A 13,268-nucleotide genomic window follows, 5' to 3' on the forward strand; every position below is an offset into this window, starting at 1 on the left:
ACCTCCGCGGCAAGGGCCTTGTTCTCGGCCATGACACCTTCTATCTGGTCAAAGCACCGTTTCCGGTACTTCGCCGTTTTCATTACGTCCTACAAAGCAAGCATATAACGACCATGCAAGACAAGGCAAAAGAATGCGCAGCAGTACAAAGAGCCGCTTACCTTGACTTCGTCGACAAGGCGCTTGGCCGCGCGCTCCACCCTGGCGGCCTCTTCGGTCTCGGCGAGCTCCTCATGACCGATAAAGTGATCCCCGCGTTGGCGCCACACATACACGTGTTGGCGGCCATCACGGGGACGACCCTCGATCTCTTCCACCTCGTCATCGGAGGCCGCCCGGGTTTCCTCCTCCTGTGCTGCGTCACCCCCGGTGGTGGTCCCAGGCATTACTGGCCCTTGGACCAGACCTGGGGAGCCCGCAGCCGAAGAGGCTCCTGCTCGGGGCGGCGGGGGGACTTCACTCCCCCCGGCAGGAGGAGCGGTCGGAGATCTTCCCTTCTCTGAGGAGTCAGTTGGGGGAGCCTCTCCAGCCCTGGTCGGGCTGCTTGTTGTAGTCGGCGCCGCGCTTGGGAGCCCCTCGGTGCTCCCAGGCGCGACTGCAGCTGTTGGCTGCTCTGTGGTCTGGGGGGCCGCATCCCCAGAACCGCGGGCAGGCTCGCCCGTTCCCTGGCTGGCAGTTTGGCCAGGGTCGACATCCGATGCCGCACTACGGGAACAAAAGTTAAAAAAAAAAGAGAGAGGAGTCCAAAATACGTAAGTCGAACACTTACAGGTCTGACCGACGGTGGGTCGCGGTGAACCTCCTCCTTGCCCGGCCGGTCGGCACCTGTGCCCCCATCTCGGCAACTTGCGGGGCAGCGGCGCCGCTGGCCACTCGATCAGTGGCGACCGGCGCAGTGTCTGGGCAGCTCCGAGGCCGGCGGACCAACGACGGCGCAGCCTCCTCGTCGTCGTCGTCGTCGACGATCCGCACGAGCCGACGACGCTTCGGTGCTTGGCTGCTCTCCGCCGGTAGATCTGCCGGCAGCTCCGGTGTCGGCAAGGGATCTGCCGGCAATGGCCTTTTCCCCGCTACCCTCTCCTCGGAGGTCGGGACGGGGCGGGCCCGGTCTTCCTCACTGCTGGTGTAATGAGTACACCGAGCAGCGTCCTCCTCTGGCGGGACCTCTCCCACCGAATTTTCCATCCCCGGTGCCAGTGATACATACACTGCGCACCGGTCGACATCACCGACCTGCAAAAGCAACAGAGATGAGTCAACTGCAGACGATATACGAATGATCAAACAGAATCTGCTACATACCTTTGGTGCTGGTCGTCCTAACTTGAAGGCTTGCACCCGATCACTGCCACGGATGAAGCCTCCGTCCGCGAAGTTAAACAGCTCGTTTAACAGCTGTTGTACCTCCGCTTTCTCCAAGATTTCCGACCGCATCCTGGTCGGGTCTGCGCTTCCGGCATACTCGTACGCCGAGTGCACCCTCTTCTGGCAGGGCATCACCCGGCGGCAAATGAAGTTGCCGACCACGCCAAGCCCGTCCAGGCGCGACCAGTCGATCAGCTTCATGAGATCCGCCACTGGTTCGTCGAACTCCGGGCGGTCGGTCCAGCTCGTCCTCTTCTCAGGAATGTATCCAACGTCGCAGAACGTGGAGCTGCCCGGTTCCTCCCTGATGTAGAACCACTTCCTGTACCATTCGGTCAAGGAAGTGTTCCATGGGCAATGCAGGTAGCGATTCTTCATCCCATCACGAAGGTTGAGGTATACTCCACCTGCAACCTTGGAGCCTCCAACTGCTCCCTTCTTCCTCAAGCAGAAAAGATAACGGAAAAGATCGAAGTGTGGCTCTATGCCAACATAGGCCTCGCACAGGTGGATGAAGGTGGAAATAAGGAGAATTGAGTTCGGGTGCAGATTGCAAATCCCGATCTCATAGTACAAAAGAAGACCTTGAAGAAAAGGATGAACAGGAACACCAAAGCCTCTCTTAACGAAATCTTCAAAAACGACGATCTCACCGGCGCGAGGGTCGGGGTAGCTCTCCCCCTCCGGTGCCCTCCAGCCGCCGAGCTCTGCGCCGTGCAGAAGCCCCATATCGACGAGGTCACCAAGAGATTTTGTGGTGCTGCGAGACTTCTTCCACTCCTTGGCCATCAGTTCGGCCCTCTTCCTGGAGTCGCTCTTCGCCATTAGAGGTGCGAATGTGGGCTGGAGTCAGGAAGATGCAGGAGATTGGAGAAGATGAGAGCGGAAGGTTCGAAGGCAATGGCAGGCGAAGCGGTACAGGCGGACCTATTAGGCCCTTATAAACCCGCGACTCCACCTCGCCCACTTCCTGTATTCTCGGGAAGTGGGCAGGCCATGCGGCGGACGCGGCGTTTCGGTTTACAATGATTATAGACAATTAATGCGGCGGAGTTTTCGTACCAATTAATGGTTTCCTTTTCTCAAACCATGCAAAGAGCGGTTGTACAGTTGCCAGGTGCAACTTTTCATGCATCCGTCTGACATATCGTCAGGAGACCTCGTCACGTCAACTTTAACTGGAAAGATCTTTTCAAAAGTAAGAAGACACATACGCCAGTGAGTCAACAATCCGGGGACTGCACCGACCACCGAGCACTCGACGCTCGGGGACTGGTCGCCCAGTCTATCAGCTCGGAACTCCGGGACTGCACCGACCACCGAGCACTCGACGCTCGGGGACTGGTCGCCCAGTCTATTAGCTCGGAACTCCGGGACTGCACCGACCACCGAGCACTCGACGCTCGGGGACTGGTCGCCCAGTCTATCAACTCGGAACTTCAAGCACTGCACCGACCACCGAGCACTCGACGCTCGGGGACTGGTCGCCCAGTCTATCAACTCAGAACTTCAAGGACTGCACCGACCACCGAGCACTCGACGCTCGGGGACTGGTCGCCCAGTCTATCAGCTCAAAGCTTTAAAGCATGCACCGACCACTGAGCACTCCACGCTCGGGGACTGGTCGTACAATATAGCAACATATAATTCCAAGAAGCACACTAAGTGCTTGGGGACTGGTCGATTGGTCTTTTCAATTGCAGGCGAGCATGACATGCTCGGGGACTGGTAAATTCACTTTAGACCTTGCTACAAGGCTCATAATTCGCCTTCCAGCAAGCTCGGGGACTACATCGGTACGATGCATCTAGCGATGCATCTCAGTCTCAAAACTACTTTGGGGAATTTTCTTTTGATCCTGGCACCACGTGCCTACGTCACCTACTACCAGGCTCGGGGACTAAGTGGGCACACTTCACCTAGCGGTGAATTTGTTTGCTTTTTTGATGCTTTTACCTTTTAAAAAGGTAAAGTGGGCACACTTCACCAGGAAAGAAATTTTTTTTAAGAGCACCATGCATTCTTCGAACAACCTGCCTCTTCGATGTCAATGTTGATCAACTGTCTTTCGAGTTGGTCAAGGAACCGCTGCAACTGCTTGGGCGATCTCCCCACTTATTGAAGACGCCAAGCCTCGCTGATCGAAGAAGCTCAAGACGGCGTGTTGCATCACAATACATGGTGCTCGGGGACTAGCTGTGGGGGTATAAACCCCTATACCCTTACGGCTAGACTTCAGCCAGGAAGCTTGGCTCACTACGAGACGAGTTCAAGGCTTGATCCGACAGCTCGGAGTTTCGCGCAAGGAAACAAGACGTGGAGATCAAGCAGGATTCTAGTCGGTTAGAATAGGAATTGATATCGAATTATCCATGGCAATTGTAACCGACTAGGATTAGTTTCCAGATCTGTAACCCTGCCCTCCAGACTATATAAGGAGGGGCAAGGGACCCCCTAGGACAGATTATCTCTCAACACAATCCAATACAACCAGACGCAGGACGTAGGTATTACGCCAACTCGGCGGCCGAACCTGGATAAAAAGCTTGTCCGTGTCTTGCGTCACCATCGAGTTCGTAGTTTGCGCACCGTCTGCCGATAAACTACTACCGTGGGTATACCCCAAGGTAGACTGCCGACTAGCTTTCGTCGACACTATATGTTTTAGTCACTTGCCAAATCATAAGATTTGCCAAGTGATTTTTACCAAATTGTTAGAGTATATACTAATATTAGCTAGAGGATCTAAACAGAGCTTAGCTAATAGCTCCGCTAGTAAAAAGCTATAAGTTAGTTAGCTATTAGCTGTTTGGATCAAAGACCCTTATGTTTTACAAAGGGAACTAAACACAAGAGAGCTAAAAATGACGAATAGCCATTCCTCTCGTCTCTTTTGTCTTCATGCACTACATCTTTGCCTTTTGCCCTCATTTTGCTCCCTCCACCTTGTTGGCACAACACTCCAAATTCCCGCCTCTCGAAGTTATAAGAAACTTCTACTACTCTAATGTTTTGTCCTATAACCATTGACCTCCCTCATTCCTCCTGAGCTGAGCATCACCTTAGTTATGGTTTGGTTTGTCATCACCGTCTCTCTTTTTACGCCTTTTTCGCTTGAACTTAGCAGTACTTTTTTAGCGAAGGAATAATATTTTTCTCTCACAACAAATCAGCATCAGCAGCAACATCAGCCAAATTTCAATATTGTAGGAGTAGTTTTGATGGTGCCATTGCTTGCAACATGAACAACCACTTGGTAGTTGGCGTCGACACCTCAATCACCTCTACTAAGTGTCTGGCCCACCATCATGGCAAGAAGTGGAGACTTCCTTGGTCTTCACCTTTAGCTCCGGTAGCCATGCCACATCACCTACCAAACCTAAAATCCTTAACCCTAGCAATACCGATCATGAAGCAAAGTTCTTCCAACAGAATAAAAGGTTACATTATTCATCTTGTTCTTCCTTTTTTTTTGTTGTCTTCCATATTTTTCAGCCATCGGTTCCTTCTGATATGTGTTGTCAAATACCTTTTCAAATCAAGAGAACTCTCTTGTTTTACTTCCTCCAATTCTTAATATAAGTCTATTTACCTTTGTACTAAGTTAACCTTTTGTTTGGATCATGAATGGCTAAAAAGTTGTGCGGATGTTGATGTTGTATCCATTGTGGAACATACTAATGCTCTTATAATACTCCCTCCGTATATAATTTAGAAGTCGTTTTGAATAAGGTTTGGGTCAAACATTGAGAATATAAATCAATAATTTTTAAATTGTTGAGTTTGCAAATGTGAAAAGTATATGAATAGATTTATCTTGAAAGATACTTTCATAAAAGTATCATTTTTTGCTAAATATTTTTATAAAAATAAGTGGTCAAAGTTATGTTTTGCAGACCATGTCACTATCCTAAACGACTTCTAAATTCTATACCGAGCGAGTATGTAACTTATCTACCCCCTCCAATTCAAATTATAAGATATTTTAGCTTTTCTACATACATTAGTTTATTATATTTACATGCATATATCTAGAAAAACAAACTTTTATTAGCTTTTCTAGAGAGAGTATTTAAAAGGATATATTATTGGTTGACAAAATGTAAGATAGGAGGACGTGTCAATGCCTTATTGGACTTCTATATATTTATTAAAATATACTCTCTGAAAGATTCAAATTTCTAGAATCCGTGTCAGTCAAACTTTTTTAAGTTTGACTAACTTTATAGAAAAGAGTAACAATATTTATGACATAAAATGCGCATCATATGAAAATATATTCTATGATGAATCTAATGATACTAATTTGATACCATAAATCTTAGTATTTTTTCTAGAAATTTGGTCAAAGTTTAAAATTTTTGACTTAGAACAACTTTAGAAATTGATTTTTTTTTAGACGGAGGGAGCATTGAAGAGAGTAGTTCTTTTATTAATGAAATTCTCATAAAATTGAATTTAACGTGTTCAAAAAGAGACCGCCCGCTAGCCGTGAGCCGTAGCCACTAGCCAGGAGCCTCCTTTGAAAGCCCGCCGCTCGCACCCACCGAACCGTTCAAAGCTGCCGAGAACAGCGCGTCCGTTTTCAAACCTTTTCAAATTCCTCTCCTCTCCTTGCAAGTCGCGCAATAATACCGTTCATTCGATAGTTTCACCGTCCCTCCATCTCCGGCGGCTTCGCTTCTTCCCTCCCGCTCTCCCCCTTTTAAATCAAACCCTCCTCCCCACGGTCTCTTCTCTATAAACCCTAGTCGAAGCCAGGGAGCGCGCACTCCACTCCCCAACCCGATCCCCCAAGATCGCGTCCGCCGCAGTCGCCGCCTGATATGGCTACCCCGCCGCCACCGCCCATGCCGCCGATGCGCGTCTCCTGCGGCTCCCTTCTACAGGAACTGCAGGTTCGTCCGACCCTGCCACCCAATGCTTCTTTCGTTGTTTGATCTGCGATTCTGCCCAATGTCGACTGGATCTTGGGTGTCACGTTCTTGGCCGGTGATTCTGGCTGCTGCGGTTCTTGGTGGGTGAGGGGTTTGGGTCTGCAGGGAAAATACATGGTGTTGTTTGGCGTATAATTTTGCGGGACCGGGCTCCGAATTTTTGGGGTTTCGTGGTTCCCGGTCTTGATTTTGTAAGGACACGCTGGAACTGAGTGCCGATTTTGTGTCCCTTCATTCATTCTTCTTGGCCTAGTTCGTGAATTTCGGGCACCGAGGCACGGCCATTGCATTTCTTGGTGTCGAATTGTGCCATGATGGTTGGATCCTGGGGACAAAGTTGTCCCCTCTCCGGAAATTCCCTGTTTCCTGGTTCTCTTGGCGCTAATTCTGGCCTCGTTTGTCCCCTGCCGTTTGCATCCGTGTTTCCGTACCTATGGGGAGCGCGTTCTGATTGTCTTTGTCTCTTTCTGTGTCGCGTTGGATGGGTCTCTCTCTCTACATCCTGTTTGGCTTTGCATTACGGTACTAAACACCAGAATTTTGAATCAGGGACTATGGGGAGAAATCGGTCAGGATGAAATGGAAAGAGATCGGATGATACTGGAACTAGAGGAGGATTGTCGCAATGTTTACAGGCAAAAAGTGAATCAGACTAGGAAGCAGAAGGCAGACCTGCTTCAAGAGCTGTCCTTTGGCAAAGCTGATATTGATAAGATCCTTTCTGCTCTTGGAGAGAGAGAAACCTTTCCCAGGGTAAGTTTTTGTGTCATCATTCAGTTTCTGTGGTTGTTGTAGTTGTAGACTTTTTGTTTTCAAACTGACACTCAGAAAAAAAATTATCTGTTCAGTCAGAGAAGCTTGGGGGCACGTTAATGGAACAGCTTGCTAAGATAGAGCCAGTTCTAGAAGATTTGAGGCGCAGAAGGGATGATAGAGTAAATGAGTTCAGGGCTATTCAGTTGCAGATAGTTCGATTGCAAGCAGAAATTTCAGGAGTCATTGATCATGGGGATCCCGCTGCTCCTATGGTAGATGAGAATGATCTATCCTTGAAGAGATTAGGGGAATTGAAGGAACAACTTAATGATCTTCAGAAAGAAAAGGTTGAATATTGAGCTATAAAATTTTCTTTCCCAGGTTGCTTAGCTGCCATTCTTAAATTGATTGTTTTTTTTTTCAGGAATGCAGGCTGCAAAAAATTGACATCCAGACTAACAGTATTCAGGAAATGTGCAGTATAATGTCTATTGATCTCAAAGTGGCTCTAAAGGATGTTCATCCCAGTTATGCTGAGCTGGGAAGAAGCAAACCCATGAGTATTAGCAACAGCTCACTTGATAGACTATCGGAAAAAGTGCATGCGTTAAATCATGAAAAGAAACAAAGGCTTCGGAAGGTGTGTATATTGTTCAAGCCAGTTATTTCATTGTAACAGAGATCAGCATATATATTACTGAAATGCCTTCAATCTCACATATTTCCCATTTTTTTCCTGATGTCGAGCACACTAGCCATTGAACTTGACCTTAAAGAACAAAAAATTGATGAAATTTGCCTTAGAAAAGTTTCAGGTTAGAAAATCATATATTTTCCCAACACCAAATATGCCATGTTACATTTTCTTCACCCCTGCACTAAATATTCACAGACTATGACCCTTCATTATTTAAATATAAAAAATATACAAGTAAAATATTAAAACAACTCAGTGCTCAATAAAAAACTATTTTAGTGGCTCGGTGTTTACAATCTTGAAGTCTAAGATATTGGAGGCCACTGCCTTGAAACCCTTGGTTTTGTTGGTCACTTGCCATTCTGTGTCTAGTGACGCAGGAGTAATACTTTTTTTTTCCAGAGTATGGTTTGCTTGCTCATTCCTCACAATTTAAAAAGTACATTGCTTTTGCTATCAATTGCTATTTTTTACCTATTTGACTTAAACCTTGTGAGTAGTTTGTTTTCGGTACAAAACATTTATTCCCTGTGGTTATTTAGTTATCCCTGCATGTACTTTGATAGTTTAGATTATATATTTCCATTGTGTTCAGTGTGCTACTTCATTGAAAATCACACTCTATTGCAGCTCCAAGATCTTGGCAGCACACTCATTGAGTTATGGAACCTCATGGACACACCAATTGATGAACAAAGAAGTTTTGACCATGTGACTTCTCTTATTAAAGTCTCACCAAATACAGTGATGCCCCCAGGATGCCTTGCACATGAGCTTATTGAGAAGGTAATTGTATTACTCTTTCCCCCCTTTGAATCTTGTTGATGTCAATACTTCAAATTTATTCTAGTTCTTAAACAGAATCCTTCCCCTCCTCTTATATAGGCAGAGAATGAGGTTAAGAGACTGACTCATTTGAAAGCCAGCAAAATGAAAGAGCTAGTCTTCAAGAAAATGACTGATCTTGAGGAAATCTATAGAAGTGTTCACATGGATATTAATGGTGACTCAGAGCGGCGAGCCCTCAGTGATCTCATTGATTCTGGTTAGCTTCTTTGTTGTACTTTCATTTCATACCGAAGTGGTTTCCTGTATTTTGCTTTGTTTCTTCCAAAGTTCCCTTGATGCTCCAGCTGGTTTCTTAATGTAGCTTGTGTTGTCCAGTCAAATTCTTTTTTTTTTCTCAAATACGCAGGAGAGCTGCGTATCATTGTATTAATAGAAGAGTAGTGTCCAGTCAAATTCCGCCATTGCCATCTATGCAAACAATAATCTGCCCTTGGCTTTGTGGAATTGCATTATGATTTGATGCTCGTCTTCTCAGTCAACATTCTTTGCTGTTAATGTGTTAATTAATTATGTATCATTGTCCATACTTGTGCACAGTATAAGCTCAAGGTCCTATGTCTAGTGCACACCACCATGATTCTGTGATTGGAATATATATTCTGTTTATTTTCTGCTGTGTAGTTCAAAGGAATAAATGAGATAAGAAAACAAAACATTATAATGAATGAAGACATTATCCTTCTTGCTGTATGCTGCATTTTCTAGTACATTTTTCCTTTTGTGTTGATGGTCATTTCCAATTTAATTCTACCCTGTTGTGACGTTATGTGAATTTCTGGTCGCTTGATTTAATTCTACCTTGATTTCCCCATTCTATATTGAAATGTTTGAACTAATGTGACAATTCACTCCTCAGTTTACTCCATGGTTTCCTACAGCCATTTAGTAGCTGATTCAGTAATTCAAGAAAAAAAACTTTGATCTGTAGGTAGAGCAGATCTTTCAGAGTTGCTGACAAGAATGGATATTCAAATTGCGGAGGCAAAAGAACATGCATTAAGTAGAAAGGATATTCTAGAAAAGGTGGAGAAGTGGACATCAGCATCTGAAGAGGAGACTTGGCTTGATGAATATGAGAGGGTAACATAATTTTGTTTATCGATCCTTATTTGCTCTTCTTTAAAGAGTTCATGCATTATACATCAAGCCTAACAATATTACAGTGCCATATCTGTTCTATAATCGCACCTAATTTCCAACCTTGATTTCCATCCCAGGATCAAAACCGCTATAATGCTGGCCGAGGAGCTCACATAAATCTCAAGCGTGCGGAGAAAGCTAGGACATTGGTCAGCAAACTTCCATGTAAGCTGTATACTTGCTCATACTTCTACTGAAAAATTTCTAAGAGCTTAAATGCCCCCTACATACTGAATAATTATCGAAACATTCCAGAAGGCTGCAGTATCCTATATGATTATCATTTGGGGTTGTTTGGATAATAGATACAGCAACTTAAGACTTCAGACTATGTATTGGCCTGTTCACTTCAACTTCTTCTGACCGCGTTGCAAGCTGTGGCTGCACCACCAAAGTCACGTTCCTACGAACAGGCCCTATATTTTATACAAAGCAACGCACACAACTATAAAATAGGAAAAACCAATTTACAAAAGATTCTTCTGCAGTGGTTACCATGAGTTATATTTTTTTTTGTGTGTGATCTTCGTTGTCTGAGCAACTTGTGTTTGACTTGTCTATTCACCGCCTCCATGCCATTCTCACAAAAAGAAAAGTACTATTCCATTCAAGTGATCTCTTTTGGAAACATGTGTTACACACCTCTATTAGTGATTCACATGTTCCCCTATTTCAAGTCAAATTTACGTTATAGTTTAGGCCTGTTTTTAACAGTGCAGTTTAATTACTTTCAGTTATTTGCTGTTGCTGCTTGCTGCTCATTCATCTACTAGTATAATCTCTAAAATTTCAACTTGATCTTACCTCTTATTTCATTTTACAGCTCTTGTGGAGAACTTGACTGCTAAAATTATAGCTTGGGAAAAGGAGAAGGGTATGCCATTTATGTTTAACAAGGCAAGTTGAATTACTCATTGTTCTTGTCAAACAAAAAGGCTTGTTAGTTTGAAACTGTGAATTTGGTAATTTGGTATACTCATGTACAGGTGAGGCTGTTGCACTGTTTAGAAGAATACACCTGTACAAGACAGCAAAAAGAAGAGGAAAAGCGTCGCTCAAGGGTTGGTTTTTATTTTGCATATCTTCTGTTCCATAAAGTCATGGTTATGTAAGCATGTTATGTTTTTTTAGTTTACCTTCTTTAGCCTGTTTTCTTTTTATATGTTTTTTTTGTGATGGAAATGTTACAATACTTGCAAAACTATCCTCTGATTAATATACTGCCATGTGACTTTGTGTAATTCCATCTGCAAATCTAAAGTCCAATGATGTTTCAACTGTTTTCAGGAATTGAAGAAACTGCAAGAACAGTCTGGTACAGAGCAAGGTGCCAAGTTTGTAACGAAACCAAGCCCTATCCGTCCTCTTTCTGCAAGGAAGCCTCTTGGGAGCTCTAATGTCAATAATATTGGTGGAACTCTGACCGGCCGCCGTATTTCTACCCCTATGTCACGGAAGGGTAGGCCATCTTCTGGAAGGGTGCAGGAAGCTGGCAAGACTGCCGTGACACCAGCAAACTATGTTGCCCTTCCCAAGGACCAGCAAACTATGTAATCACCACCTATAAGTTCAACCTAGTCTGACCATCGCTTGCCTTCTCACTTGATCGGCCTATATAGTCTTGACTCCAGTGTCTATGCGTGTTTTCAGACTTGAGAGTTGCTATCCTGAATAGTATAATTTTCTCTTTTGAATAGCTGTAAAATTTTACGGCTTGTTTCTTTCCCATCATGAAGGTGGCTCATATGTAATCAAGTGCCAGCTTTAGGTAGACTTGGTAGAGAAGAGCCTGGCTCAGCTCAGATAATGATATAAATTGATTTGGTTACCTACATTGAGAATGTGGTAGCATTACGACGAACACCAATGTTTCTGTCTTGTGGCTCGCAAGGAGCCTTGCTATGGAGAAACGAAGGCAAATTCCAGTTTCCGCCGGTGCAGCCTTTTGCTGCTTTTAGGGAGCGTGCCTGATACAGATCCGTACATGTCTTCGAACCAAAGGGTACCTGCCTGTCCGAAACCAGCGCTCACAATGCAGACTCTATTATAGAGTCTAAAGTTATTTATTATTTCGAACAATGTGGACTTAAAGTCTAAATAAGACTTAGAGTCTTATTTTTTCTACCTCTTTCTTCAATAAATATGCTGCTACATCAGCAAAATACTATAAATAATATGTAATTAATTATTTTGGACCTGGGCAGATGCCGGCTTCTATAGCTGCCACTGTTGCTCTCGCCTTTCCCAATTCAATCCTCTCGCATCTTCCTTCCTGAATCATTTCTTTTTCTTCTCCGCACCAGCAATCGATTGCTGCTAGTCTGATCTACCATCTATTTTGCTTGGCTCGAGATTGCATCCTGCTCAAGCTTCGATTGGAAGTAGGTTGTCTGCAGGCTCATCCCCTTCTCCCCTCTCTGATTCCTCCATCGATTTTGCTTCATATCGTTTCTTGCTGGCTGGTTCTTGCATCTCCTCCGCAGTCATCTGCATATCTCGGCTCTTATCTATTTTGCACCATTCATCTGGTAGATTTTCTCCATCTTCCTCCCTCATCTTGCCTGCACCAAGATCTCCGACATTTTGGTGCTGTTCATCAGCAGCTTTGCAGCGCCAGTGTCTCCTCCACCTTCGAGCTTGCCGCCAGCGGCCGCGTCGTTTACTCCTTTGCGGACTGCACCTTCTCGAGGGTGCTCGTGGTGGCGCAGTGCTAGGGGCAGGGCTTCTCGTGGCGCCTGTCCCCAAGGGAAGCCTACTCCTCGCTCTGCTTACACCACGGCGACAGGGTCAAGCTTCTCCCCGCGTGCCTTGACCACTTCCTCGCGGCGGCGCAGCCAGGATCGGATGCTCTACACCAACGTGCACGAGAGGATACATGCATCTGATTGCAGTGAACCTTGCAAGAGGAGTGACGAGGTCTAGAGTAACTCTGAAGTACTCTCGTGGTGGTTTGCTTTTGGCTTTTGGCTCCGTTGTGTGCTTCCCTTGCTGCGAGGCACTCTGAAATATTGGCGTGGAATCTTGGTGTGGGATCCTGGCTGGGGATCTTGTCACGACATCAGTCTGCAACAAGCTTTAGCTCATTGCACGCAATAGGAGGGAGTGGAGTCCGACGCCACAGGCTCCATGAGTCTGTTAGCGTGAAACTGTCAAGGTATGGGAGGTGGCCTTGGTAGCCCTAAAATGCTCCATCTTCAGAGGTTGATCTACTCCACCAAAGCACAGGTAATTTTTATTTCAGAAACTAGAAACTCCAAGCTTAGTAAGACTGATCTGATTAATAGATTTAATGTTAACAAGGCTCATGTAGTTCCTGCTAATGGTCTTTCGGGTGGTCTGTGGCGCCTTTTCAACTATGATGTCGATATAGTAGTTCTAAATTCTAGTCCTAATTTCCTTTTCTGTATGTGTGACCACAAACTTCTTCATAAGAAATTTGGCCTTGTGTGTGTACGGAGACCCCCATCATCAAAGAACTGAACTGATTTGGAGACAGATTAGAGATTTTGTTATAATATATCAAA

General features: G+C 45.2%; 1 protein-coding gene across 1 annotated transcript; it reads left to right on the plus strand.

The window, feature by feature from the left end:
- On the plus strand, positions 5,964 to 11,611 carry LOC8076947 (65-kDa microtubule-associated protein 5). The gene is made up of 11 exons (XM_002439748.2): positions 5,964 to 6,263; positions 6,852 to 7,055; positions 7,151 to 7,405; positions 7,483 to 7,698; positions 8,386 to 8,541; positions 8,641 to 8,800; positions 9,533 to 9,684; positions 9,822 to 9,909; positions 10,568 to 10,641; positions 10,731 to 10,805; positions 11,032 to 11,611. The coding sequence occupies exons 1-11, from the start codon at positions 6,192 to 6,194 to the stop codon at positions 11,296 to 11,298; spliced, it is 1,719 nt and encodes a 572-aa protein (XP_002439793.2). The 5' UTR covers positions 5,964 to 6,191; the 3' UTR covers positions 11,299 to 11,611.

Source organism: Sorghum bicolor, chromosome 9, assembly GCF_000003195.3.
Source record: "Sorghum bicolor cultivar BTx623 chromosome 9, Sorghum_bicolor_NCBIv3, whole genome shotgun sequence".
Lineage (NCBI taxonomy): Eukaryota > Viridiplantae > Streptophyta > Magnoliopsida > Poales > Poaceae > Sorghum > Sorghum bicolor.